Here is a 25,005-nt window from a genome sequence, read left to right on the forward strand (position 1 = left end):
GCATATTATCAAAAAGAACTCGCAAAATACACCCTCTGGAAAGACAAATCTCTGTGAAAGGAGGTTCTCTCTTTAAATGCCTATCAGGAAAAAAAAAGCAGTCCTTCCATCTAACCTACAGCTTTCCTGCCGCAAATTTCATTGTTGTTGTTTGGGGGGAGTACACCTGTGTTTCCCACAACCCATTCCGGGGTGGCTTTAAAATTAGAACAATGGGTGGCTCGGGGGAAGAATGAATGAGAGGTGAAGTCTGGTGGGTGGTGATGGGGACGCTGATAGGAGATCCTTCCCAGAGCACAGGGACGGCGCTCCATCTCCAGAAGATGAGGGCCAGGAAAGAAGGTGGGGACGTCTCACCTGGTCAAGAAGCATCACCGAGGATTTGATTATCTCCCTCCATTTCTGGAGCTCTGTATCGTGGTACTTTTGTTGGGATTCCAAGAGCTGGGCCCATTCTGTCTGAGACTGGGGTAACCTGTGGGGCAGAAGGAGGGGTACCCCAGCAGCTGGAGTTATGCTCAGTGGACTGTCCTGTGCTCCCAGACCCCTGAAGGACAGAGAGCACATCAGACTACTTTGTCCTCTGCTCAATGCCCCTGGTTCCCCTGCACCCCAGGTCAGAAGCAGACTAAAGCTACAGGCGTCGTTGTCATAGCTTGGCTATGGACTCATCCCCAAGGGTTACCCACTGGCCAAGGGCAGCAGGGCCGTCCCTCGGGAAATGGGTGGAAGGAACTGGGTCCTGCTACTGGGTGCAGTGGAGGTCGTGGCAAAGGGAAAAGGTGAGGGTTACCTTTCTTGGAGCCTCAGACCCTGCCAGGCAGTGAGGGTCTGGGTGGTGTATTCCAACATCCAGAGTTTGTAGAAGAGCATCATGTTAAGGATGACCAGCAGCACCAGACTGCGAAGGAGACAAAGGGAGACAAAAGCAATGGGCATGAGATGTCATCTGAGAATACACACTCCCTCTAGAAGCCACGGATACCCCCCACCCCGGAGGCAGCTGCTGTCCTTGACCACTGGTCACCTGAAGCATGGCAGTGAGTGAGTGAGTGAGTGAGTGAGTGGGAAGGATGCTGCTAGGGGGAGAGGGAGAGAGAGCAGCGCTCTCCTCTGCAGGGGCCAGGACACAGCAGGAGAGCCACGAAGGGGCGTGTGGGTGAAGGCATCGGGAAGGAGAGCCGCACAAGAGCCACCCAGACCCTGGGTGCAGGGGCAAGAGGGGAGATGGAGAGGAAAAGAGATGTAGGACAAACGGAGCAATCAGAGAGCCAGTACCTGAAACAGATCCTAATGGGAGAGCAAGGAGGAAAAATGGGGAGGAGGCAGAGGTTAGAACGGGCCGGTGTGGGGACGGGGAGGGCGGCACTGCAACCAAGCCAGAGAGCAAGCGAGTCGGGGGGAAGAAATACCGCAAGCGAGGATGGACGGACGGACGGGGAGGCCCAGCAAGCAAGGAGCAAGAGACAGCAGCTGCGAACAGATCGTAGTATTTCAAGGGTGACACACGGAGGAAAGTCCTCCTGCCCGGCCACCCGGAGGCACAAGGGTGGAGCCATCGGCCACCTGCTTGATCCACCTGACAGGTGTCAGCGGGATGTCCTAACGCACCGTCTCCCCTTTGCACCTGCCCAGACCCGCAGGGCTCGTGAGGTTCCCCGGGCTGGACCAGAACGGGTCAGAGAGAGGGAGCCGAGAGACTGGGGACCTTCTCTTCTTCTCTGGGCCTCCAGGACTGCCATGAGGCGAAGACTCGGGGAGCAAGGGGATCTAGCAGCGACGCACGGACCTGGGTACAATCCTGGCTCACCGCTTCAAGGTTCCTAACTTCTGATGAAGCTCCCCTGGCTCCTCTGAAGCCCCTTCCTCAACGGGCACGGTCCCTGCCCTGCTGGGGCTGCGACGCGCGTGGGCTGGGGGAGCAGATGGAAGCGCCCTGCACACACACAGGAGGCCCTCCAGGGGGCTTTACCATTGGAGGCGGCGGCACGGGCACACGTAGGGACACACGCACCCACCAGAGGGCAGAACAAACGATGGAAAAAGACAAGAAGATCAACAAGAAGATCTCATACTACGCCTTTGACCTTTCAAAGCGTGTGTATGTGTGTATGTGTGTGTGTGTGTGTGTGTGTACGCACACACGTATGTAACTGGGGTCTTCTTCTGCTCCCAGCCCTTGGGAGGGTAGTGCTCCTGGAGTTGGCAGCTGCCAATCCCCGACCCCAGCAGTGTTCTCAGGGCTCTGAGACTTTTCCAGAACAATCTCTAAATTTCCTGGTGACTCGCCACGATGCCGACTTCAGTTGTGCCAGCACGTGCCCGAGGACCCGGACGTCCACCTCCGGAGCATGGGAGGCGCTCAGTCTCAGCCCCCGCATCCGGGTCTGTGTGCACAATCCCGTCTGCGCTCCGTGCAGGTCCAGGGACGCCCCTGCATGCTGCCTGAGGCAAGGCCCCGCGGTGGGTCTACGCAGAGAACCAGACAACCGAGGACGGAGGGCAGAGTGGCCTCAAGGCAGGGGACTGGTGGCTCGGGTCTCCCTTCCACATGCACACTGTCTGCAGACCCACTGCCGGGCGCTCTAAGTGTTGAGTGAGGAGGCCCGATTGTTAACCTAACACAGCGCCCACGCTCGCTGATGCCACGCTCTACCGTTTGTGAGTACACCGACGTGCAAGAGAACTCACCTGAAGTTCAAGTCTTCTATCTACCAAACCCAATAGGAGAGACTTAACAGAACCACACGAGTCCCCCAGATGGAGGGTGCTAAACACGAATCTTCCTGGCTGCACAGCTGCCTTGGCGTTCGACTTTGCAAAAATGCCCCGGCTCCTTAGGCCACACGCCGAAGAATCTACACCTGCTTTTTTGTTATGTAGGGTGAGAAGAGAGCCCGCCTCACGATCCTCATGGGCCCCCCATACTTTCTGTGGTGCCCACCCCTTGTCTGCGGCCCCCTTTGCTTGTGACGCTCGGCGCTGCCCTCGGATGGTCTCATTCTCACCCGTGGCTGCCAGGCTGCTGCTAAGTCAGCATCGGGAAGCTCTGCTTCTCCGCCTCCCTGCAGGTGCACGTCAGCAAGTACCTGGCCCCTCCACCTGGATCACCTACGGCAACTCAAGATACACCCAGAGCCCAGACAATCTTCTCTGACAGCTCTGCACCCCGTTCCAGGTATCAATTAATGACACCACGGTCTCCGGGCGCTCTTCTCCAGCTACCCAACCAGACGGGCCATGGGTCTTCGCCTTGCCGGACCTCTGGGCCCCAGCCCCGTCCCCGGCTGGGCAGTCACGCTCACCTACAACTCTGCCACTTACTCCAACAGCCTGCTTGCCTCCAACCCTGCCTTCTCTAGGCTTCCCCCCGTGGCTGTCAGTGACTTTAAAAAAAAAAAAAAAAAAAAAAAGCAAAGCCAATCACGTCACTCCAGGGCTTCCTGGTAGGTCTGCGGGGAGGGGGGTTGCCTCTGCTTCTGCCTCTCTGAAAACGAGTTAAGTAGGGGCCTGGAGGAGTGGGAGGGGGTGCCACAGAAGCAGCAGACACAGGCTAGTGCCTGGTGCACAGCTGGCAGGGCCCGCGTCTGGGCAGCTCCCAAACCCCTCACCTGCCTGCACCCCCACATGCTCACAGCACACCCCCAACTCCAGGAAAAGTGGGGGTTTCCGGCAGCAGGCTGAACCGGGCAGCTGAGCTGTCTGCACTCGGCCGTCCAGGGACCCCCTGCTCCCAGCGGTTCAGGGGCGTCCAGGGCAGGCTATGGGCGTACGCTGCACACAGCTGTGCTCTCCATGGGCCACGTGCATTTCTTCCCACATCCTCTCTCCCTGCCCGGCATCCTTCTGTGAACGGTACTGAGTCTCCTGTTTTATAGCATGACGGTGATACTATAAATTATTTACATTAATATAAGCATATACTACCCTGGACCGTAGTCATTGATTTTGTCTGACTCTCCCGCCAAAGTACGAGCCCATGAGTGCCCGGTCCCCGCACCCGGCACACAGCAGATACTCAGGACATCCCTCGCGTGAATGAATGGGCTTCTACGATGCTATGTAGAGTCTCTGTTAGCATCTCTCCCACGGGATAGTAATTCTAAATTTCCTGTCTGTCTTAATCAGTTGAAAGTAGGTTCCTAAGGGCATGGGTTCCGCATACAACATTCTGTTCTCCATCCGGAAGGCCCAGCTTACAGCAAATGCTTAATAAAATGGAGAAAAAGCAGCAAAGAAGCAAGGAATGATGGACAGAGCAAGTGGTCTGAGGAGAGAAGGCTGGAGGACAAAGAAAGGCCGAGGTCACAGTGAGGGGCGCTCATTCGCCTGAGGAGCCAGCAGGCGGGGAGGGCAGGTGGCGGGGCCAGGGAGGAGAGCTGGGATCCCTTACACACAGCTGATAATCAGCAGCAGCTTGGACACGCTCTGCAGGTGGAAACCGTTAGGGGTGTCCTCGGGGATATGCCGTGTCTGCGTGGAACCTGCGGGGAGAACAAAGAGGCCTTGACCATGCTGGCTCAGGAGCCCACGGGCTGCTGGGACAGCCGTCACGCACAGAACCACAGGGAATGACTGAACTGTCCATGATGCTGTCACGACCACGAGATGATAGATCCACTCAGCTCTCCGAAAGTACATGGTAAGCTCCCCAAGGTCAAGGTCGTGGGCTGGGTCAGGCAACGTGGACATTCAAGTCCAAACTAACTGGAAACTCCATGGCCTTATGAGGCCAGGACATGCCAGGGCAGGACAAAGGGCTCTGCAGTGGAACCGTGGCACATGCAACCACACAGGGGCTGGGACCAGTGTCAGCCTTCAACTCAGCGTCACCCATAACCAGTGATGTGGTGCTGATGAGTCTCAACTCCTCTCGGAGAGTCGGTTTATTCACATACCATGCTAGTCAGAAATCCTATACATAAGGGAGTGCTCTGGTTGAGGCTGACAGGGTTGGACCCAGAAGGCTGCCACCCTCCTCTCCTGTGCCCCTCCCAAGGAACACCAGGGTGTGCAAATCATGGCCTGAAAAATACTGAATCAGTGGTTTTTTGAGGCCTCTTATGGCTACAGGCCACCATGTCTGAATGAAGACACGAGGTTGTGCATGGTTGGATGGGAAGAGGAAGACCTGTCAAGGGAGTCCTTTGCCTGCGATGGCAGGTCCTGGGTGGGCCTCTGGGGGCCAGGTGAGAGGGGCTGCCTCGGACTCCCTGACGTTTGTGTCGGGAGGTCATCTCTGGCCTGAGCTGTGGCTGCTCCCTGGTGCATTTGCCAAAAACTTGGAAGCTGTTCATTTGAGTCCATCAAGACGGACCTGGGAACTTCTGTTCAGCAGACACTGAGGAACTTGAGTCCCTTTAGTAAAGGGCAAAGCGAACTAGGCGGAGCTTCGGGAGGCTGAATAAGGAGTTAGGTGCAAACTATATCCAATCTATACCCAAGGATGCGAGATGAGAGCGTACGTGTGTCTCGGCACGGGCACACAGCTCTAGCCCGGGGCCCTAAGCCAAGCCGCCCATTCCCAGCTGGCACGCACCTGCCACGTGTTTGATCCTGTGGCCCACATCTTCATCAGTGGGTGTGGTGACGGGGCTCATCACCTCTTCCAGGTGCGGCACCCGCAGGTGGGCATGCGGACGCTTCCTCCTCCGTACCGTCGGGGCCTTGCTGGTCTTCTCTTTGGGGGACTGTCTGTGCATCTCAGCCAGGTAGGTGCTCTCCGTTTTGGTCAGCTCGCTCTCTGCATGAGACAAAAGGCCATCCGTCTCTACCTCCAGCTCGGCGCACCGGCCTCCGGAAACAACTGTTTACTCCTAGAGCTCAGCCCTCTCTAATAAGAGAACCGTCTTCCCACACTGCGCTGGGATGCTGCCTGCGAGGACACGGGTCCCTTAGGGATGGCCACAAGCCTCAGGAAGTACCACTGGGATGCAGCCCCACCCAAACCCCTCTCCTGGGCTGCTCAACATTGTGCAGAGACACAGGTTCCCAACATCTGCACCTCACGTAGACAGTTTGGGGTGCATCGCATTCCCAAATGGATGCATTCATAGGCTCTTCCTTTCCATAAGTGTATTACCGCCGGTGTGACGAGATGTAACATCATGTGCGGGGGCGGGGGGGAGATCACAGGTCCCATAGTAGTTACAGGCAAAGCCTCTTGGAAAACGCACAGGTCCACAGACATGCCAAATTCTGTATCCATTCCTGGGGCCGCCGTAGGGAGCCCATGACACCCCCCACCATCTGGATCTGGCCCCCACTTCTGTGCTTCCCACTCCCCCGGAACGGCGGCCGCTGAGCAGCTGAACCGGAGTCTGCAGTTCAACCAATGGCTCAGCCCTTGCTCACCGAGGTGGCGGAAGTAGTCCTCCAGCCCACTCCAGAAGTTCTTCTCGATGAACGTTTTCACTAAGCCCCAGGGCTGTTTTCGATAGCGCAGCTCCGTGGAGACCCTGCAGGACAAGCCAGGCATGGGTCAGCCTTTCCTGGGCAGACCCTCCGCTGCTGGGAAAGGGGTTTAAGTGCAAAGCAGCATCACATCGGTGCTGCACTTGGCGAGGTGAGAAGCCCCTTCACGCCACACCCGCTAGGCCAGCCAATCTCCCCGGCCACCTTCAGAGGCCAGCGGAATCAGCGGGTTGATCCTTATTTTACTATTTTTTAAAAAGATTTTATTTACTTATTCATGAGAGACACAGAGAAAGAGAGGCAGAGACACAGGCAGAGGGAGAAGCAGGCTCCTTGCAGGGAACCCCAATGGTGGACTCGATCCCGGGACCCCAGGATCATGCTGAAGGCAGGCACTAAACCACTGAGCCCCTGAGGCGCCTCTGAGCCTCACTTTATAAGTGAGAAAATGGGAGTTCTAGAACAGTCCAGGAGACCAGAGAGGGGCTAACAAACAGGGTTCCTGACTCCAGACCCATAGTTCTTTCATGAGGCCACGCCGCCTTCTCCGGATGGTGCCAGGCGGCCGGCCAGCCACGGGGGTCCTTCGTCTCTTCTGCAGAGACTTACAAGTCCCAACCAGGCTCTAGGGCTCTGTCACTCCGACCTTTAGGAGAGTGACTGGCCGCCGGCCCTGGCTCCTGCCTCTCCACACCACCACCTTACCAGCTCTTGCTTTTTTCCAGGCATTCCCTCTCCCAGTCACAGGTCCCTCTGCTGCCCACGCTGCTCGCACCCCAGCCCCTTCCCCTCTTCCTGTGTCACGGCTGCTCCCAGGGTATGCTCCCCTTTTGAAGGCTGCCTGGCCCTCTCCCCGCTGTCCTCGGGGACAGCAGGGCCTGACCTGGGCATGCCAATGCTTCTGAGTCACCTCACCCCCACTCTACCCAGCAAGCGTTCATGGGATTGCGGGCGGGCGCCTTTCTGTAGAGGCTTATCTGAGGTCAGCAAGCTGCCTCTGCGTGAACTGGACAGAAAGGGGGTCTAATCAGGAGACTCTCCAAAGAGGCTGGAAGTGAGAAGCCCAGACCCTGTGCGGGGAAGGATGGTGGAGGCAAGAGGGAGAAGAGGGGAGGGAGGGAAGTGAAGGGAGGAAGGAGGGAGTGAGGGAGGCGTAGATAGAGACCAGCACAGGCACCAAAACTAAATAAATTAAAAAAAGAAATATATATATATATATATATATATATATATATATAAAAGAATACGATGAGAATAATGCAGGCCTTTCTGAGACGTGGGTGGTTCAGAGCTTCTCGATTCCCGACAGGTCTCTCTGTAGCCTTTCACCAAACCCCTGTTCTATTGCAACCCCACGAGCAAGGACACCCACGCCCACCAGGAACACCCTGGGAACCCACGCAGCCCCTCCAGATGCCACACCTGAGTCGACTCTTGTTCCGAGCCACGCGGGTGAGAGTGTAGCGGTTGATGGTGTAGAAGTAGTCGTGGTAGGGCACGTCGTGCGTGAGGACCTCGGCGTCTATCACGTAACATTCACTCTCTTGGCTCGCCTTGTACATGGTCTGTGGGGAGAAGGGTCCGTGGCACAAAACACAAGAGAAGCAGGACGGGAACGGCACCGCCCTTGCTCCGCTCCCCACGCTCCCCCGCCGTGCACGTGCAGGGCCCCGACACTCGTGCCACTCGCCCAGGCCCCTGCCCTTGACTCACCTGCGTCTCCCTGACGGTGGCAGTTTTAGGGGCCAGAGGGTTGGTAAGGGTGATGGTGTAGAGGATCACTCGGCTCTGGTTTCCATTCTCTTCCTTCTTCCATGGATGGAAGATGATATCTGAGGGTGGGGAAGAGCCCCGGAATGAGGGAGGGAAAGAGGCATGCCCTGGCCACGTCTGAATCTCCCCTCCCAAGTGAACTCTTGACTATACTGATTGCTGCCTGGCCCCCAAAAGGAAGCAAATGGGAGCCCGAGGGCCCAGGGAGGAGGGTGGGAGGCGCAGGGAGTGAAAGCAGAAAGAGGCTCATTGTGGCATTGCCGAAATTCTACACAGGCCTCCAGAATGCTGATTGTTCCCGGGGCTGGGACAGGCGGTCTCGGGGCCACCTGCGGGGGTGCTGGCAACACTGGAGTCACTGTGACAAGGGCCCGGGATCCTTGGGAACAAGCCCTCTCCCCTGAGGCGTGCCCTCCCGGTGCCCTCAGCCTGCCCTCTCCTCCTGGCAGAGGGCGACGCTGATGTCAAATGCCCTCGCACAGAGTCGGATGCCCAGCGGCTCTGCTAGGCCAGAGCCTCAGTCCGTGCGTGGGGCAGAGCCAGGGCAAGGGGAGGAGACAGGAGCACGCAGGTATGAGGAGGGCCGTGCAGAGTCCTGGATGGGAGTCCTGGCTCGGGCCCTACAGAGGTGCACGGCCCTGGGCAAGTAAGAAAGGTCGGAGTTCTGGCTTCATGGGTACCCCGGGGCCCGCAAGGCTCGCACATCCGGCAGATCCGGGTTACACGAGATGATGTAATGCGCTCGGCAGGCCATGGAGGCTGAGCAGTAAGGGGTCGAGGCTACTCTTTGCTACACGGTGAGCCCTGGGAGGGCGACTCGTTGGTGAGCCTTTGGGGCCTGGCGCACAGTGGGCGAGCGTAAGGCTAAGCCGTGGGGGAAGGAGTAGTGAGCAGGGCCCTGGCACGGGGCTGGAAAGAGGGTGTCCCAGGGCCATGGGGGGTGGGGGTGCGGGGAGACTTGGAGAAGAGGAAAAAGGGTGGCCCTAAAGGGAAGGGACGGGAGGCGCTGGCCCTGGAAAAACTGACCGGAGAAGCGCCGCTGCTCCATGAAGTCCCGCTGGAAGGGCGAGTCGGTGAACAGCAGGTCATAGAGCTTGTCCACGCTGAAGTTGAAGACCTCATTCACGTACTGCCGGCCACTCAGGTCCTCATAGAAGGCCTGGACCTCCCCTGCACAGAAGAGGATGAGGAAGTAGAGACTGGGGGCGGAGGGGTGGGTGGCCCCAAGGACACCCCCAGAGCACTTATGCAGCATTGGCCACCAAGGGTCAAGGGCGGCCGGAGTGGGTAGTGGCTCGTGACTGTGCATGTGTCCAACTCCTCTGTCGCTGATGTGCACACAACTCACTGGGCGTTCTCTTCATCCCGCCTTTGCAGAGACTATGGGAACATACTATTTGCTTTTACATTTTCAAGCCTTCCTAATTAAGCTGATCTTAGACTAAAATTTCAATAAAGGATTATTTCCTGAGCTTCCCTGCACCCAGACACTTCTGTTATCCAGAGCCTGTAAGTTAAGCACAACTGACAACACACGGCATTGCAACCACGGCACAGGTGCATCAAAGGGACACGGATTCATCTGTAACTACCTCTTCATATAAAAAAAGCTTTTGGGGCGCCTGGGTGGTTCAGTGCGTCAAGCCTCTGCCTTCGGCTCAGGTCATGCTCTCAGGGTCCTGGGATCCAGCCCTGTGTCGGTCTCCCTGCTCAGAAGGAGACCAGCTTCTCCCTCTCCTTCTTTTTTTTTTTTTTTTTTTTTTTTATTTATTCATGATAGGCACACAGTGAGAGAGAGAGAGGCAGAGACACAGGCAGAGGGAGAAGCAGGGTCCATGCACCGGGAGCCTGATGTGGGATTCGATCCCGGATCTCCAGGATCGCGCCCTGGGCCAAAGGCAGGCGCCAAACCGCTGCGCCACCCAGGGATCCCTCTCCCTCTCCTTCTGCCTGCCACTCCCCATGCTTGTATGTGTTCCCTCTGTCAAATGTATAAATAAAATCTTTAAAAATTTTTTAAAAATAAAATAAAAGCTTCTAAGGCTGGGCTGGACTGTAGGGCCGTGATCTAACCACACAAGGTCTGCTCCTCTTCTCTAAGGCAGCCTGTTTCCCCCAAGATTTCAATGCTTGTCACTTTTCTCAGGTTTCTACCTGCTCCCGGAGAACGTGCCTGTGTGCTGCTAAAGTCCCGGCACTCCTCCTAAGCCCTCGGCACCCCATAGTCCCTAATTACTCCACCTACGGAGGCTGGCATGTGGTCTCAGGCAAGATGCTGACATTCCTGGAGCCCCTGTGGCTCAGAAACATTGTAGGGGGCTGGTAACTGTACAGGATAAACACTATGTGAGCACAGTGGGGGGACAGTCACGTCTAAGTGAATGGCACCCCTGTTGTTGTGCAGTACCCAACCTGTGCAATCCTTTGCACTGGCCCTGCGTCCTAGATGGGAGTGGGGAAGCCTTTCCAGGGGACCACAGGAGAAACTGTCCACAGATGTTTCAATGAGCACCATCTGCATACAGGCGCTAGTCCTAGCCTTCCATCAAGTCACTGGATCAACCCATTTCATGAATACCGACAACAAGGCCTCTCGGCCCCAGAATGCCAGAGGCAGCACATTCCCAAGGTCCTAGAAGCTAACCCGATGCAGGAGTGAAGATACGCTACCTAGAAATACGAGAGAGAAGGGCAGATTGCAGAGTCCAAGTGAGTCCAAGTGACCCAGCAAGACCTTTTCTTGCAGCCTGGTGGTCTGAAAACCCAACACTGGAGTCACTGAAGCGAGCTTCTATTAAAATCGCATTATTCCTGGGAAACAGCTGACTGGCACTTTCCTGTGGCATATGAACACTGCCTTGCCTTGCATCTCTACGAGGAACAGAGCCGGGGCCAACAGGCAGGTACGTTTAGTGACAAGACTGGGTGGCAGGATAAAGCGATCCATCGAGTAAAGACAGACAAATATGGAATGATAAGGATCCTGTGGGGACTATCTGGAAAAATGTGTGTCTGCCAATGACAAATAAACCCACCCTCCCACCAGAAACCCAGAGACTGGCTCCAGCCTCCCTACAGGGACATCCTGTTGGCCTTCAAAATGGAGAGAGGCGAGGCTGCCCCGCACACCCAGTTTCAAACGCCCACCTTCATCGTGGGTGTCAGAAGAGTCACTAAGCTCAGTGGGAATGTCCTCATTGTCATTGAAGTCCAACGAAGGGGAGGTCACAGGCGCAACGATCTCAATCTTCTCTCCAATGATGTTGTCAATGGCAAGCTCCTTCTCCAGCGACCCATCGCCCTCCAGCACCTCCTCCTCCAGGGGCAGGCCGTCGAACTGGGGTGGAGACAGAGCAGTCACCCAACAGGTGCCACCTGCTTTGGGTCTCCTCTCTGAAGGGAGATTAGGGACCTGGCCTTGGGTACCCTCCCGTTCACACAGCTGCTCAGGAGCTGGGCCGGAGCCGTGGGCTCCTGTCGTTTTCCCCAGCTCTGCCATGGAAGACAGAACACAGCAGAAGGTTCCTTGTCCTGCTCACCATCACAGAGCACACAGAAGCCTGGGCAGGGAGCAGGGTTAGCCCTCTCGGTCTCTGCTCCCTTCCTGGAGCCACTCACCCACCATGCTACATGTCAGCCTGCCTCTCACTAGCACTCGCCTGCCAAGACGCTCCACAGCTTCATAAACATTTTTTAATTCATTCTCCTCTTAGCCCCAGAAGGAAATAGATACGAGCCTTTATATTTGTAAGATAGCCTCAGAGATGGAAAATGGAGAGATCAGGACCAGGTAAATGATGTTTTCATTCTAAGGCCAGGTGGTCTGACCCCCACCCACCCAAGCCACTGGAATATGAGGCTCCCCTTTCCGGGGAGCCCTCTCATTCTTCTACCTGCCAGCGCACACCTGACACTTCCTTCACCAAGCTTCCTTCCATCCCCTCTGTAACCAAGTGTCAGAGAACAAAGACCTTTCTTGACACATTTTTACCTCTTTTGTGAAGTCTAGCGCAGCAGTATAATAAATCGGGAGTGTATGATACTGGAAACTCAAAAACTAATTGTTGAATGAGGGAACAGATAACAGGTCCATAGTCCTAGAGTCACGTATGATTTTGACTTCAGATCAAGGCAGTTTAAAAAAACAAACAAACCCAAACACCTGGGATAGTTCCCCACTGAGGGGCTGATGAGGAGCCTTCCACCAAGAGCAAAGCTCACACAATGGAGCGTGTGATGGTTTTCATCGGCTCGGAAGCCAAACAAAATCTTGCATCCAAGGCACTGAGAACCCGACTCTGGGTCCTGGGACCTCGCCATCAGAACAGAGAGCCCATCGTCTCCAGGATGCCTCCTTGGCTAAGCCGACCACAGTGTAACCACCCTCCCTTCTATCCGGTCCCCAGGCCAGGGTCCTGCGGAGTTAGCTCAGCTAGGAAACGCTGGCCACAGTCTAATTGCCCATACCGAGACGGGGGCTTCGCTGCTTCCTGTGGAGGTCAGTGTGCTGTTGGTGATGGATTTCTTGGGTAGCTGCGGACTGGCATCTGGCTTGGTCTCGATGCTGCTTTTGGATGAGCTGTCATTCACTTCATTTTCTTCCACGGGGATCTCCTCACAGTAGCTGAGAGAAGACACCACGCATCCCCGTTAACCTCAGTGGCCAGGACCACCGACTATTCTAAGGACCTCAGGTCTCTCTATCCATCCCAAACTATGGGCTTTCTTGCTTCTTTGCTTTGCAGATGACCTTCCTCTGGACACCATCCCCCTGGCTACACCGCTCTCCTGAAACCTCCTCCCGACCTCGCACTCCCCTCCCGTGTACGATTTCTGCCTCCAAAGTCACCTTTTCTATGCACTCTCCTTAGATTTAACCCTATCCAAACTATGACCATTATGTGTCTTAAACTATCTTTCTTCCACTGGCATTCCATCCCATCCCAAGCGGACCACTGACAGAAACACCTGGGCTCTGAGCATACATTTTATTTCCCACACAGTGATGAGGACCAGACCCTGCACCAGCATGGTTTGGTGATAATGCACAATTTCTGGATCCTAACTAGTGAGCTTCTTTGTCTGGGACACCTGAAAGGGAACCCTCCCAGAGATAAAGGTGAACGCCCTTCTAGGGACACTTCAGGGATGTCACTGTGGCCTCTCCCAAGGGAGAAACCATCCTGGTCATCAACATCTGACTTACACTTTACCTTTGACCCCACCTGGATACATGACAGCTCTGAGTAACCCATTACAGGCCTCCTAAAGATAATCATACAGATATTCACAGAGATTAAGAGATTCCTTCCACACACCACCACCGAGCCTCCACCCACCTCCCCACCTCGAACATGCTAGAATGGCTCCAAGATCCCATCTTTCTCAACCCATCAACAGCACAAGATACAGTGATGCTTCCTTCTCCTAAAGCTTCCTTCCCTTGGCTTCGAGATGAGAGCTCTCCCTGTGTTCCTCCGACCTGGCTGCTTGTTCTTTCAGAATTTCTTTTGCTGCTTCTTCCTTTTGTTGAGTGCTCCTAGGCCGACCTTGAACTTCTTCCCATGTTCATCCAGCCACTTGACGGTTTCAGCTAATCTCATGGCTGCCCCCCCTCATAATTCCCAAATTGATATCCCTAACCCAGCATTCCTTGGTGAATGTCACACTCACATACACAAATGTCTGTGTGACATCTCCACTTGGCCAGCAGTCATCTCAAACCCAACTTGATTGATCTTCCCCCAAAGTCTGGTCTATAATACTGTCCATCTCGGTTTGGAACAGCTCCAGCCTTCCGGTTGGTAAATCCAAGAAAACGTTAAAGCCATCTTTGGTTCTTTTCCAATCTGTCAGCAAATCCTTCAAAATATACCTGCTTCCACTTTCAAAATGTATTCACCAACTAACTGCTTATTGCCATTTCTACTGCTACCCTCCTGGCCCAAACCACCTTCACCTCTCATCTAAACGATCTAAATTATTCAATAGCCTCTTAGCCCGTCTGCCCCTGTTCCTCCCTGGTATATCTATTTTCAATCCAGGAGCCAGAGTGAGCCCGTTAAAATGTTAAGTCAGATCTTATCAATTACCAACTCAAAAGCCTTCCCAGGGCTTCCCAGCCCACTCTGAATAAAATCCAATCATTGCACTGGCCGAAGGGTCCTCAGAATGTAGCCCTTGGCCTCCTCACCTCTTTCTGCCTGCCCTTTGTTCATTCTGCCCAGTCACCCACTTGCTATTCCTTCTGCCTAGGAGGGTCTCCCCACAGGTACCCTCACTTCCTTTGTGGACTCACTTAGACATGGTTCCCCAGTGAGGCTGTCACCCCTCCACCCATCCCAGCCCCTCTTGGGAGAAGCTCCCTGGGCAGCTACCCTTAGTCTTGCTCACCCCATCGTGTTGAAGTCGTCATCAGGGGGCACGTAGTCCTCATCGTCACTGGTCAGGCCCAATTCATTCCCATAACACTGGTGGACAAAGTGCCAGAGCTCCTTGGGGCACAGGGGCTGCAGGGGACAACAGAGCGACTCTGACCCTTCCTTCCTCGGGAACCCACTCTACCCAGGGGCACTGAGTTGAGCTGGACTCCCCTGGGGGCAGGAGAAGCTGGCTTCCACTCTCCCTTGCCTGTACTAAGAAGAGAGCAGCGCCTCCTCCACTCCCTCCTTCCTCCTCTCAGGATCACAGCGAAGACGCCCATCCTTCACCTAAAAATATGGCTTTCAGCAAAGCCAGGAACCTGGCCCTGTTCCCACAGCTCAGGTTTGCATAATGGGATCAGCTGACCCCTTAAGGATGGTTAACTATCCATCTTTGCTCCTACGGATGAGGTCAAGCATTGAGTGTGATAAATCCATGTTACTCTTGGAGCCAAGGTGATCCCAGGGCTTCTGATTTGGACTTGATGCCTTGAGCCAGTCTCCCGGACCCACATTAATCTCCCAATACTAACAGTGGCCACTCCATAGTTGGGACAGTTCCCGTGGCTGGAAAGAAGCCTACGTTCTCAGAATTTCAGGGGCCTTAAAGATCATCACAACCAACCCTCTCTTGGCTACCTGAGTACTTCCTTCTTTATTCTCCAACAGAATCAGTTTGCCTACAGTGGTATGGACTAGTTCCAGTTTCTTATTTCCAAGGGTATCTACACGCCCTCCCCAAAAGCACTGTCCTGAGAAAAGTGAGCTCTCGTGGTTTGGATTTTTGGGAAAGGGGCAACAGAACGTGGAAGAGGGATGCCTGGTGGGAACACGCATGAGCTGTAAATTGGGAGGAGGAACAGAAGGTGACGGTGCGGCCAGTATGTGAAAAAGAGGGCAAAAGCTAGAGAAAACCAGAAGGCATCAAAACACAAAGAAGCATTTTAAATCAAACGTCAAGAATGTTTCCCATCAACAGATCTGATAAGGGATCTGAGAATTTCCGAGCCCATCCTCCCAAGGCGTGGTTTAGGAAGCAGGCAGTGCCAGGATGCCATGAGCCAGCGCTCTGGTTTTGTGACTGAGAAGTGCCCAGAACGGCAGAGTCAAAGATGCCCTCTGAGCCGGCAGGTGCTGGCCCTCACCAAGCCAGTGGGAGGCATCGTCTTCTCTTCCCTCGGGCCCTGCTGCCTCCTAGCCCTGGCCCTTATGTAGACCATTCACCCCACCTGGGACACACATCTGCTTCACTGCCCCACCACGTCCTCCCCTTTGTCACAATTTCCCTGCTGTCTGTGCCCTTCTCTGACCAATCTACCTGGCTTGGCTTGTCTGCCTACAACCAGGACAAGGACAATCAGCAGACATCTACCTTGTGGGAGCGTCTGCGAACTATGTGGGCGATGCTCTGTCTTATTCAGAAATGACCGTGGTTGTGAACTCAAGATCCAAACTTCCCAGTGGAGGTTCAAGCATATGATCATTTTACTATTATCAATGGCTCATCAGGGCTACAGATCTCAGCTCACATTAGTTACCTGGATTTGTGCCAGGGCTCTAGGCCTTCAGGTTAGAAGAAATTCTAAATAATAAATTCTGCTCCATTTACTTTAGGTTGTTTTGGAGTCAAGGTATGTACATGTGTGTCATATATATGTAATATAATTATAACCGTATAACTTTTCTATTACACCTCTTTTCCTGGTTTGGAGGCTGTTTCTCAACATCCCCCAGTATCAGAGCGGGAGTTCTCTAAGGAATGCGGCTGTGATATCGCCAATATCTGTGCCCCCTCACAGTCCTTCAGATACTGGAGAAGTCAGACTGGTGTCTGTATAAACTCTATTATCCTATTTGCTGTATTTCTGATGCACTGGCATCTGAGGCCTTGTGGACTGGGGAGCGAATACCCACCCCGGGATTAGCTAATTCCAGGAGACAGAAAACAACTCACCCAGAAGCGCACCTTTTATATATAACCGGCCGATCCAAAGCCTAGACCCTCAACCACCCTCTTTCCCAGATCCTTACAGTCCGGGCCAACGTCACCCGGTCTCAGGTACCCCAGGGACAGGCAACCAGAGAGGGTCTCTATATCCTGAAGCCTGATGGGATTATTCGAGCTGGCCAATCCTAAACCTGGCTGGCCTGCTTGCCCTGCCTCGCCCATTCCTTCCTGCAAAAAAACACAATCAAAGCTCTTGCCCGTGGTTTCCCCTCGCTCTCTCTGCCTCCTGACTGACCCTGGCTGCTTTCACTTCCCATGTGTTTCTGAGGTTGTGACCTGCCTCTCTGCCGCTACGAAACTGCGAGTATAAACACCGATTCCTTCCTGATGGTCCTTTCCACCTCCGTGGGTCTCACCGACCTGGTGAAAGCAAACCCTGGTATGTTTTAGAACGGTGGAGCTGAAACTGCCCAAAGTCGACCAGGGCAGCAATGAGGCTGTTCACACACCGCCACCAGGAGGAGAATACGTGACTCAAAGCACATCTGGGGACTTCCAGAACCTTGAGGACACGTGGGCTGCTCTGGAGCTAGCCCACGTCACAGTGAAAGCATGCTCTCCACAGGGCCCTCACTCCAGGGGAAAGAATGTTCTAGATCGATGTGTGTCCTGAGGCCCAAGGAAGGGATGGGCAGCACTTACCTTTTCAAGGAGTGCATTTTGCCAGAGTCGGAACATCATCATATACGTCCTATCCCGGGCCCCAAATGAAGTGAAAAAGTGCTAGATCGGAAGAGAACACAGCAAGAGGTGCCTGGTAAGACTCACACACTAAGGGAGGGAGATAGGGCGCTTTGTCCTTCTAAGAAAAGCTACTGACTTCATCCCCAAATATTATGGACTCGGTTGTCCGTGACCGTGATGCCAAGGTACTCTAGTGACGGGGACTGGTCCACGGGGCCCAGGTACCTGGCACTTTCAGGTCCCCACTGCCACTAAGTCCTGCAGGATTCACCCCTGCTTTCCACGGTGCTTCTCCCTCTGTGGAGGTTTCATCTCCATAAAGCAGTTTCCTTCACCACTGACTACAACCGGGTTAAGCGGTGAGCTGTGAGCTAGCCCTTTGGGATGGAGAAGACAAACCCACTACCCCACTCACCCTCTCATCTGCTAATTCGACAAATATTTGACTGTCTGGGATACGATTTTACAGCAGTCACCACAGAGACTCCTCTTTACTGTGCCTTACACATTAGTGGGGACCCTTTATAACACGCAGGAAGGAAATGTGGGAAACCAGATTTTACTGAACACGATCCAAGGGCTTCACGAGTGCTGCTGCTTCATTTAAACCACATGAAAACCTTGGAAAATAAACATAACTGCTAACACCTAATGAGAAATAGGCTGGTGGGATTAGGTGACTTCTGTAATCACAAAGCTGATCCGTGCCGGCAACAGAATTCAAACCGAAGACTATCTGACCCCAAATCTTATGGTTGTTATCACCACTGAACTGCCCGAGTCCAAAGGCTCTGTAGACCTGTGTTCAGCAGAGACCTAGTCCACCCCTAAGCCCCAAAGCTGTCGGTCTCTGGGCTCTGGTGAAAGGGAGATGATCCTCGGGCCACATTTCCCCCATGGCGGCATGGACAATCCACTTCCTACCAGACTCTTCATCCCTTCCAATGAGCTATGCCGATACCTAACAACTTATATGTTTGCACAGCACTTCATAATTTACTGTTTTCAAATCTGTGATGTCACTTCAAGCGTCTGTTATAGGAAGAACTAGCTCCATGTTATACATGAGCAAACTCATGTTGAGAGACGTTACATACCACACCCTTGAGACTCAAGTTCAAGTGCTCTGGCTCCAAGTCGAATCTATAGACCTTCCGTACTTGCCCGTGCTCAGACTTGAAACACCCTGATCCAATGGAGTTGGTCCCTGCAGTCTGTATCACTTTACCTTCCCCCTCCCCATCCTCCTGGATCCCACATTCAGGCCACTGAAGGACAGAAATACAGAAGTAGGGGGTCTGGGGCAGTGGGGGGTTGAAGGGCCAAGATTAGACTCCACTCACTTACCTTTTCTGAGTCAGTGCAAACTTGAATGGCATTGGGAATGAGGCGAGCTGTTTTTTCTTTAGTCATGGAGCAGATGTCTTTCAAACGTACAGTCAGCTGGCACCCCCAGAGGGACAGAGAATGGATAATAAGCAAGAAGAGACATTAATTGAGTCGGCAACGGATGTTCACATGGCATCAGTTCCGAGAGAGGAAACCAGACCTCACCTACATATCTCTATACCTGGGAGGGACCCCCCCCACCCCCCGCCAGAGACCATCTGGTTTAGGCCCCTACATCACAGAGGCCACAGAGCGAGATGATGGCTGAGCCTCGCCTACAGCCCAACAGTGGCTCAGCTGATGTCCACGGGGCCTTCCTTTTCACATCCACACAGTCTGATTACTGTGCAGAGACCCCATCACTGCTCGCCACTTACAGAAACCCACAACGATGGCACTGGATAGAACCATAAAAGTCACCCATTCTATTTTATAAGATAAGGAGGCAGAGAAAGAACAAAGGACTGGCCTAATGACACACTGCTAACTAGCTGGAGAACCCAGATAATGAACCACCCTGGGCGCCAAGGCCAATGCCCCTTTTACTCAACCATTCTACCTTCTGCAGCGACCCCTGCCGAATACTCACCTGCATTTGCCAAAAGCAAATGCTCTCTTGGGGTGGGGGTGGGGGGGTGTGCAGGGGAAGACATGGCAGAGGAGATCTATCCCTCCAGACTTGGGCAATGTGCTTTTAGGAATTATGTAAAGGTGTGGGTAGAGCAGGAAGTCAACAAAAAAGGGAAGAGTGGGAGCAGCTTGTCCAGTCCTAGCCTGGCGAGCAAGCCCCAGGTCTTTACCAGAGTTTCCCAGCGGAAGATGTTGCTGTAGAAGCAGATCCAATTTTCAGAGAGGTAGAGTCGGCCCTGAAGAAGAATGTCTCTTTGGAGTGCACATGAGTAATCTGTGGTAGGATGGGGGACAGAGGAGCTCAGAGACAGGAAAGCATCTTTAGCAAACCTACAAATCAGGCATGCCATCTCTCCCACTGGCCCTGGGGGGAGCCCCACTGCCTACAATGTCCTAGGTGGGTGAGCCACTTGAACTAGTGCCCAAGGAATTCCCTAGCATCTCATGTGATATGAAATACACTGCTACTGTCTAGAGGCAGAGGGATAGATGAGATGGCAGAGAGGCCAAGAAAGTCAGAGGGAGAAAAGGCCAATAAAAGGCAACTAACACCCCTCCCCCATCCAAGTGACTCCAACTCTTCACTCCTGGGTCATCTGCAGAGGTAAGAGTGGCAGTGACTCACTCCAGGTTGGGCTCTCTGCCAAGGTCACCACACACAGCCCAGCCCTAAGCCCTCAACCACTGGGGTCAGTGCTCTGGACATCTCTCCCTGCTCCCAGACAGATGTGCTTCCTTGGCTTGGCTCTTAGGTGTGGAACCTCAAGACAGAAGCAGCCTGAGTGCTGTCCTTGGGACACCCACACTTCCTTCCTGCTCCCTTCCCCGCTCCCAGGTCTCCCGGCTCACCCACAATGAGGCGCTCCGTGTCTGGAAGTTGCTTAAACAGCTTTCTGAAGTCTTCATTTCTCTGCTTGTAAGTTGGGCTTAACACCTGCATGACAATGACCAAGGTTAGCAGGATGTTCCCAGGTTCTGTGGGGTTGGGGAGGAAGATATAGGAAGAGCACCTGCTTCATGTCCAAAAGGCAAAGATAAGGCTCTGTTCTCACACAGTAGCCTGGTTAGGCAAAGGGGGGTTGGGTACGCATGGAAAAACACCATGGAGACAATCTGACACTCTGAAAGGGTTTGTACCCGGTGTCCATCAATGAGAAAACATCAAACATACTAAGCAGGGCCCAGATTATGTCCCAAGAGGAGAAAGGAACGAGGGACACCTCCAGGGAGCTTCCTGGGACCCACCATGAGATCTGTTGCTGTCCTGCTTCTGCTGGCAGTAAGTACCACCCTGACACCCCACAGGGCGCCCCTAGCCCCACAACCAGACCCAGAATATGATGGTACTCAGTGCACCCTTTGGAAGCAGTGGTTATCAAGACTGGCAGTAATGTAAGAATCGGCTATGTAAGAAATAAGAAATTCATGAGTGGAAAAAAAATCGTAAAATTTAAGATTACTATGTTGTTTTATGTCCATTCTATCTCAGTAAAATGGGGTAGGGGGGCGTAAGAACTATACTTTGCCAAGAATGAATTTTTAAAAATCATAAAACTAGTCCTAGAATAAGCACACAAGTAGAGAATTTAAAAGCATATGTGGTAACTAGAGGCACCCAACCTTCACTCCCTCTCCACCCTTTACAAGATTATCTAATCCAATCCTTACATTATTAATGAAGAAACGAAGGCCAGAGAGGAGACCCCTGCCCAAGACTCCCCAAGCTGGTCAGTGGCAAATTTCTGGATCCCTGGTCCTGTGCTCACCTCTCACCACTCCCTGTGCCACCAGATGACCCTGTGCCCACTTAGCTTTTTGGGTGCCTCCATGGAGACCCATACCTGTAAACTACCCTAGCAAATCCTTCTTGGAAATGCCATCAGCCAGCGGAATAGACAAGAATCCTGATCTTTCCAAGCTTACAGTCTTAAAATGAAAAAAAAAAAAAAAAAAAAAGAAGTATAGCCTGTGGATGAAAGGCACCCACGGATGATTCACGAAGACCAGTGCACAACCCAGGAAGGGGCACGCATCACAACAGAGAAACATCTGTACTCCACCCAGGCGAGTCACTGACCGACCTACTCATGCCGGGAGCACACACTTGCAGACTGTTCTGGTGATGGTGACAGATAGGTCTTGGCCATCTCCACTCACTTTCCTGGGAACCCACTGGTGGATTCGATCCAATGCGGCGACAATGAGATGCACTTTAGACTGTTCATTTTTGGCTTTCTGCAAAGCCAGCTGGCCCCGGGGCAAGCTCGGGCTGTGGCGTGACCACGTTCAGAGTACACGCTTGACTACCTGAGCTCAGTGGCCCGATGGCTTTTGTGCTAGAGGAGTATTTCAGGAAGTTGGAGGAGGAGAGAGAATGGTATGTCTTCAGTTTGGGGAAGTATTTCCAGAGACAGAGCGAGGACAGTGCTTTCAGCTACTCTGTCTACAGTTTATTTGAATTTTAAACTTCTGTTTTGGCTTGTTTATAAAATGAGCTATACTTGCAATAGTCGATGCCCTGCTACCTTTCCCAAGCCACGCTACGCTGTAGAATCCCAAACTTCAAAGATCACCTGCCATATGTTTAAACCAAGTATTAGGGCCCCCAGGAATGAATATCCAGAAGCCAACCTATCCTCTGGCTTCTATGGCTAGAAAAGACCTCCAGATACTACCTACACTCCTGTGGCCCATGTTAGTTCCAAACCAACACGGACATATCCAATCTGACTGGCGCCCCGGCCTTGCAGGACAGAGCCCACACATTGAAAACCTTTGCATGACCACCTGATCATCAGTAGGTTCCTAACTATGTCTAACTGACCTTCTAGAGCTAGAGCTGAGCTAACGTGAAATGAGTTATCGCCACACGCCATGCATTGCCGTTAGCCCTTCATGTACATCATTTCATTGAGCCACAGACTGTTTTTATTATCCTGTTTTACACCCGACGGAGTCGAGGCAGAGAGGTTAAGCAACTTGTGCAAAGTATGTGGACACTAAGTGGGAGAGGAGAGCATGAACCAAGGCCGTCTGGCCCGGAGCCCCTGGTCCCAAGAGGGAAATAACAGGGGGGTCCCAGCAGAGCACATGCTCTTGGGGATGAGATGTTCACCTACTCTGGGGCCCCCACTAGTCTTTCATGCCCACAAGTGGGTCTTTTTTCCCCAGGGTGGGTGGTAATAAAGCCTGTTTTTCAAGACGACAGAGTCTTAGAAATTGGTTGTAGAACAGTGCAAATGCACTTAAGGCCTCTGAGCTGAGAAATACTTAAAAATACTTAAGATGGTAAGTTTTATGTTCTTTACCACAATGACATTTCTTTAAAAAATGTATCACTCAGGTAGGCCTTCACAGTTACATCGAGCCACTGTCAGCCTGAGGACAGCCCACCAGATGGCCCCAAGCCCCCTGCAGGGGTAACCGGGCATCAGGCATCCAATTCTCTGAAGCCTCCAATTTCTGTCTTTACTTTTTTTTTTTTTAAGATTTTTTTTTTTTTTTTTTTTAAGATTCATGAGAGACACAGAGAGAGGCAGAGACATAAGCAGAAGGCGAAGGAGGCTCCCTGCAAGGAGCCTGATGAGGGACTTGATCCCAGGACCCTTGGATCATAACCTGAGCCTAACCACTGAGCCACCCAGGTGCCCCTCCCTCCAATTTCTTTTTTTTTTTTTTCCTCCTCCAATTTCTAATGTGCTTTTTGCACATGGCCACTCTCACATCCTCTCTCATCTCCACCATTTGCAGAGGTGGAGGTGCGTGGCATCTGGCCATTGTCTCTAAACCAAAACTCTAGCTAAAGGAAGGAGCCTCTCCTCTCCTCTCCTCTCCTCTCCTCTCCTCTCCTCTCCTCTCCTCTCCTCTCCTCTCCTCAGAACAGAGCTGCACCTGTGGGGAGGGGGAGGGAGGGCCACTCCAGCCCTGACCTCTGAACTCGGCCACTTCTACAAAAACTGGCTTGGGTGCAGGTAAACAACCCAGCCTTGTAAATAAATAAATAAATGCCCCGATTCTACGAGGCTGCCAATGTGGATGGCAGGCCAGCCTCTGCCTCCTAGACTCTAAAGTAGAGATGCATCAGGCCGACCTGCCACCATATACCTTCGACACAAGAGACCATGACCCTCTGCCTCCCACCCCTGCAATCTTAAAGCCATCTCCTCTAAAACGGAGGCATGGCTCACCTATTTTAATTTTAAAAGGTCAGAGAATTTTGGTTTAAGGATGGTCAGGTGTAAGGCCCTCGGGGAGCAGGGCCAAGTGGGGAATTACAAGGGTGCAGCACAACTGTCACAAAGGCCCAGAGAAGTTGGGATGCACACTCACGGCTGGGACCTCCTCAGATCCATGCCAGTAGCAGAGTTCTGCATCAGCAGGTAAATCTGTAAACTTCTTCAGGTACCACTGCAAAGACTGGGTGTCCTGCTCCAGCAGGAGGCTCCAGAGGACCCCAGACTCTGTCAGAGATTCCATCGCCCTCCACGGCTCCACCTCCCAATGGAGTCCAGCTCCTTGAGCTCCGGTTCCCAACTGTCCCCTCAGAATGAAACAGTCTCGTCTGGGCTGAACGCAGATGGGCAACCCTGTGGCTTCTCGAGGGTCTGTGTGATCTTGACTGGCTTCCTCTTGTCTCCCAGAGCTCCGTTCCCAGCGTGAAGCCTCACAAGTGGGAGGGTGTGGTCAGCATGGTTCGTGGGACAGGCTGGCCAGCCAGTCTCCCATGGCCAGGTTTTGCTTCACCCCACTCAGGCTCCCACGATGTGGCTGGGCTTTGGCTGATGGTGACCCAGAGGGGACGTGGCAAAGCCCCTCCTCCCGGTTAGTGTGGACAGTCACTCCAAGACGGCCAGTTGAGGCCAGAAGATGCAGACGACGCAGCAGGTGCACAGGGCCAGCTGGAGGGCTCCAAACAGCAGGCCGCTGGTGGACAAACCCTGTAGGAAGGGGATGACCCCACAGCCAGGTCCAGAAGTGCAGCCTGCTGATTACTCACACATAGCTCTTAGCTGGTCAGAAACTCCAGGGACAGAATGCGCTCCCAGCTCCCCAGCTGCGTCTGGCCTGTCCCATAAGGCCGTTCACGGTGCAATCTGTCCTCTGGGCGGGCACTGGTCCCTGTGACTCACAGCCCTCTCCCAGGCACAGCGGCCACCACTGGCTGCAGCAACAAGGCCAGCTCTCACCCCCACCCCTCCACACACCCCTTTCCTCCCAACCCGTGCTCTCCTTAGCTGACCAGCACACAACTTCTTTGTTAAGAGTTGCCCGTGGCAGGAGGGAGGCAGAGTGGGTGGGCGGGCAGGGCCAGAGCCCTACACATGCCTCAAGTTACAGGATCTGGGTGATGGTACTGGCCAACGTCCTCTAGTAACCCCCCGGCCTAGCCTGGCCTCCCCAGCAGATGTTTCCTGCAATGGAAAGTAGCTGGCCAGGGTTCCTGGGGGGGAGGGGCGGGGAGGTGCCAGGGGCGCCACTGCTATGATGAAATCTGAAATCGGAGACTAACAGCCAGGGGACTTCTGGAGCACACTCTTCCCTGTGTGCAGCACCAGCAGGAGATTTTGGAAGTCTGACTCCCCTTGTTGCAGATGTGCTGGTGGGGAGAGGCTGGGCAGATCGCCTGGGGAAGGTGAGGTCACCGGCTCTGGGGACCCAGCCCGGCCTCCAGCACTAGCAGCAGGG

The 25,005-nt window shown here is 53.6% G+C and overlaps 1 protein-coding gene across 2 annotated transcripts in view; it reads right to left on the reverse strand.

The window, feature by feature from the left end:
* Positions 1-25,005, reverse strand: part of GRAMD1B (GRAM domain containing 1B) — a 167,542-nt gene that overhangs the window by 7,535 nt on the left and 135,002 nt on the right. The window contains exons 5-20 of one of the 2 annotated variants that reach the window (XM_038535846.1): positions 20,170-20,254; positions 19,491-19,594; positions 18,649-18,744; positions 17,260-17,340; positions 14,581-14,696; positions 12,655-12,811; positions 11,335-11,524; positions 9,214-9,357; positions 8,128-8,246; positions 7,837-7,979; positions 6,355-6,458; positions 5,540-5,743; positions 4,394-4,484; positions 1,279-1,290; positions 794-901; positions 358-475 (exon numbers count right to left, since the gene is read on the reverse strand). In XM_038535846.1, coding sequence (XP_038391774.1) covers positions 358-475; positions 794-901; positions 1,279-1,290; positions 4,394-4,484; positions 5,540-5,743; positions 6,355-6,458; positions 7,837-7,979; positions 8,128-8,246; positions 9,214-9,357; positions 11,335-11,524; positions 12,655-12,811; positions 14,581-14,696; positions 17,260-17,340; positions 18,649-18,744; positions 19,491-19,594; positions 20,170-20,254 — 1,872 coding nt within the window. The remainder of the gene's footprint in view (positions 1-357; positions 476-793; positions 902-1,278; positions 1,291-4,393; positions 4,485-5,539; positions 5,744-6,354; positions 6,459-7,836; positions 7,980-8,127; positions 8,247-9,213; positions 9,358-11,334; positions 11,525-12,654; positions 12,812-14,580; positions 14,697-17,259; positions 17,341-18,648; positions 18,745-19,490; positions 19,595-20,169; positions 20,255-25,005) is intronic. The other variant, XM_038535847.1, reaches the window with a different exon arrangement.

The sequence above is a fragment of the Canis lupus genome, chromosome 5 (genome assembly GCF_011100685.1).
Source record: "Canis lupus familiaris isolate Mischka breed German Shepherd chromosome 5, alternate assembly UU_Cfam_GSD_1.0, whole genome shotgun sequence".
Lineage (NCBI taxonomy): Eukaryota > Metazoa > Chordata > Mammalia > Carnivora > Canidae > Canis > Canis lupus.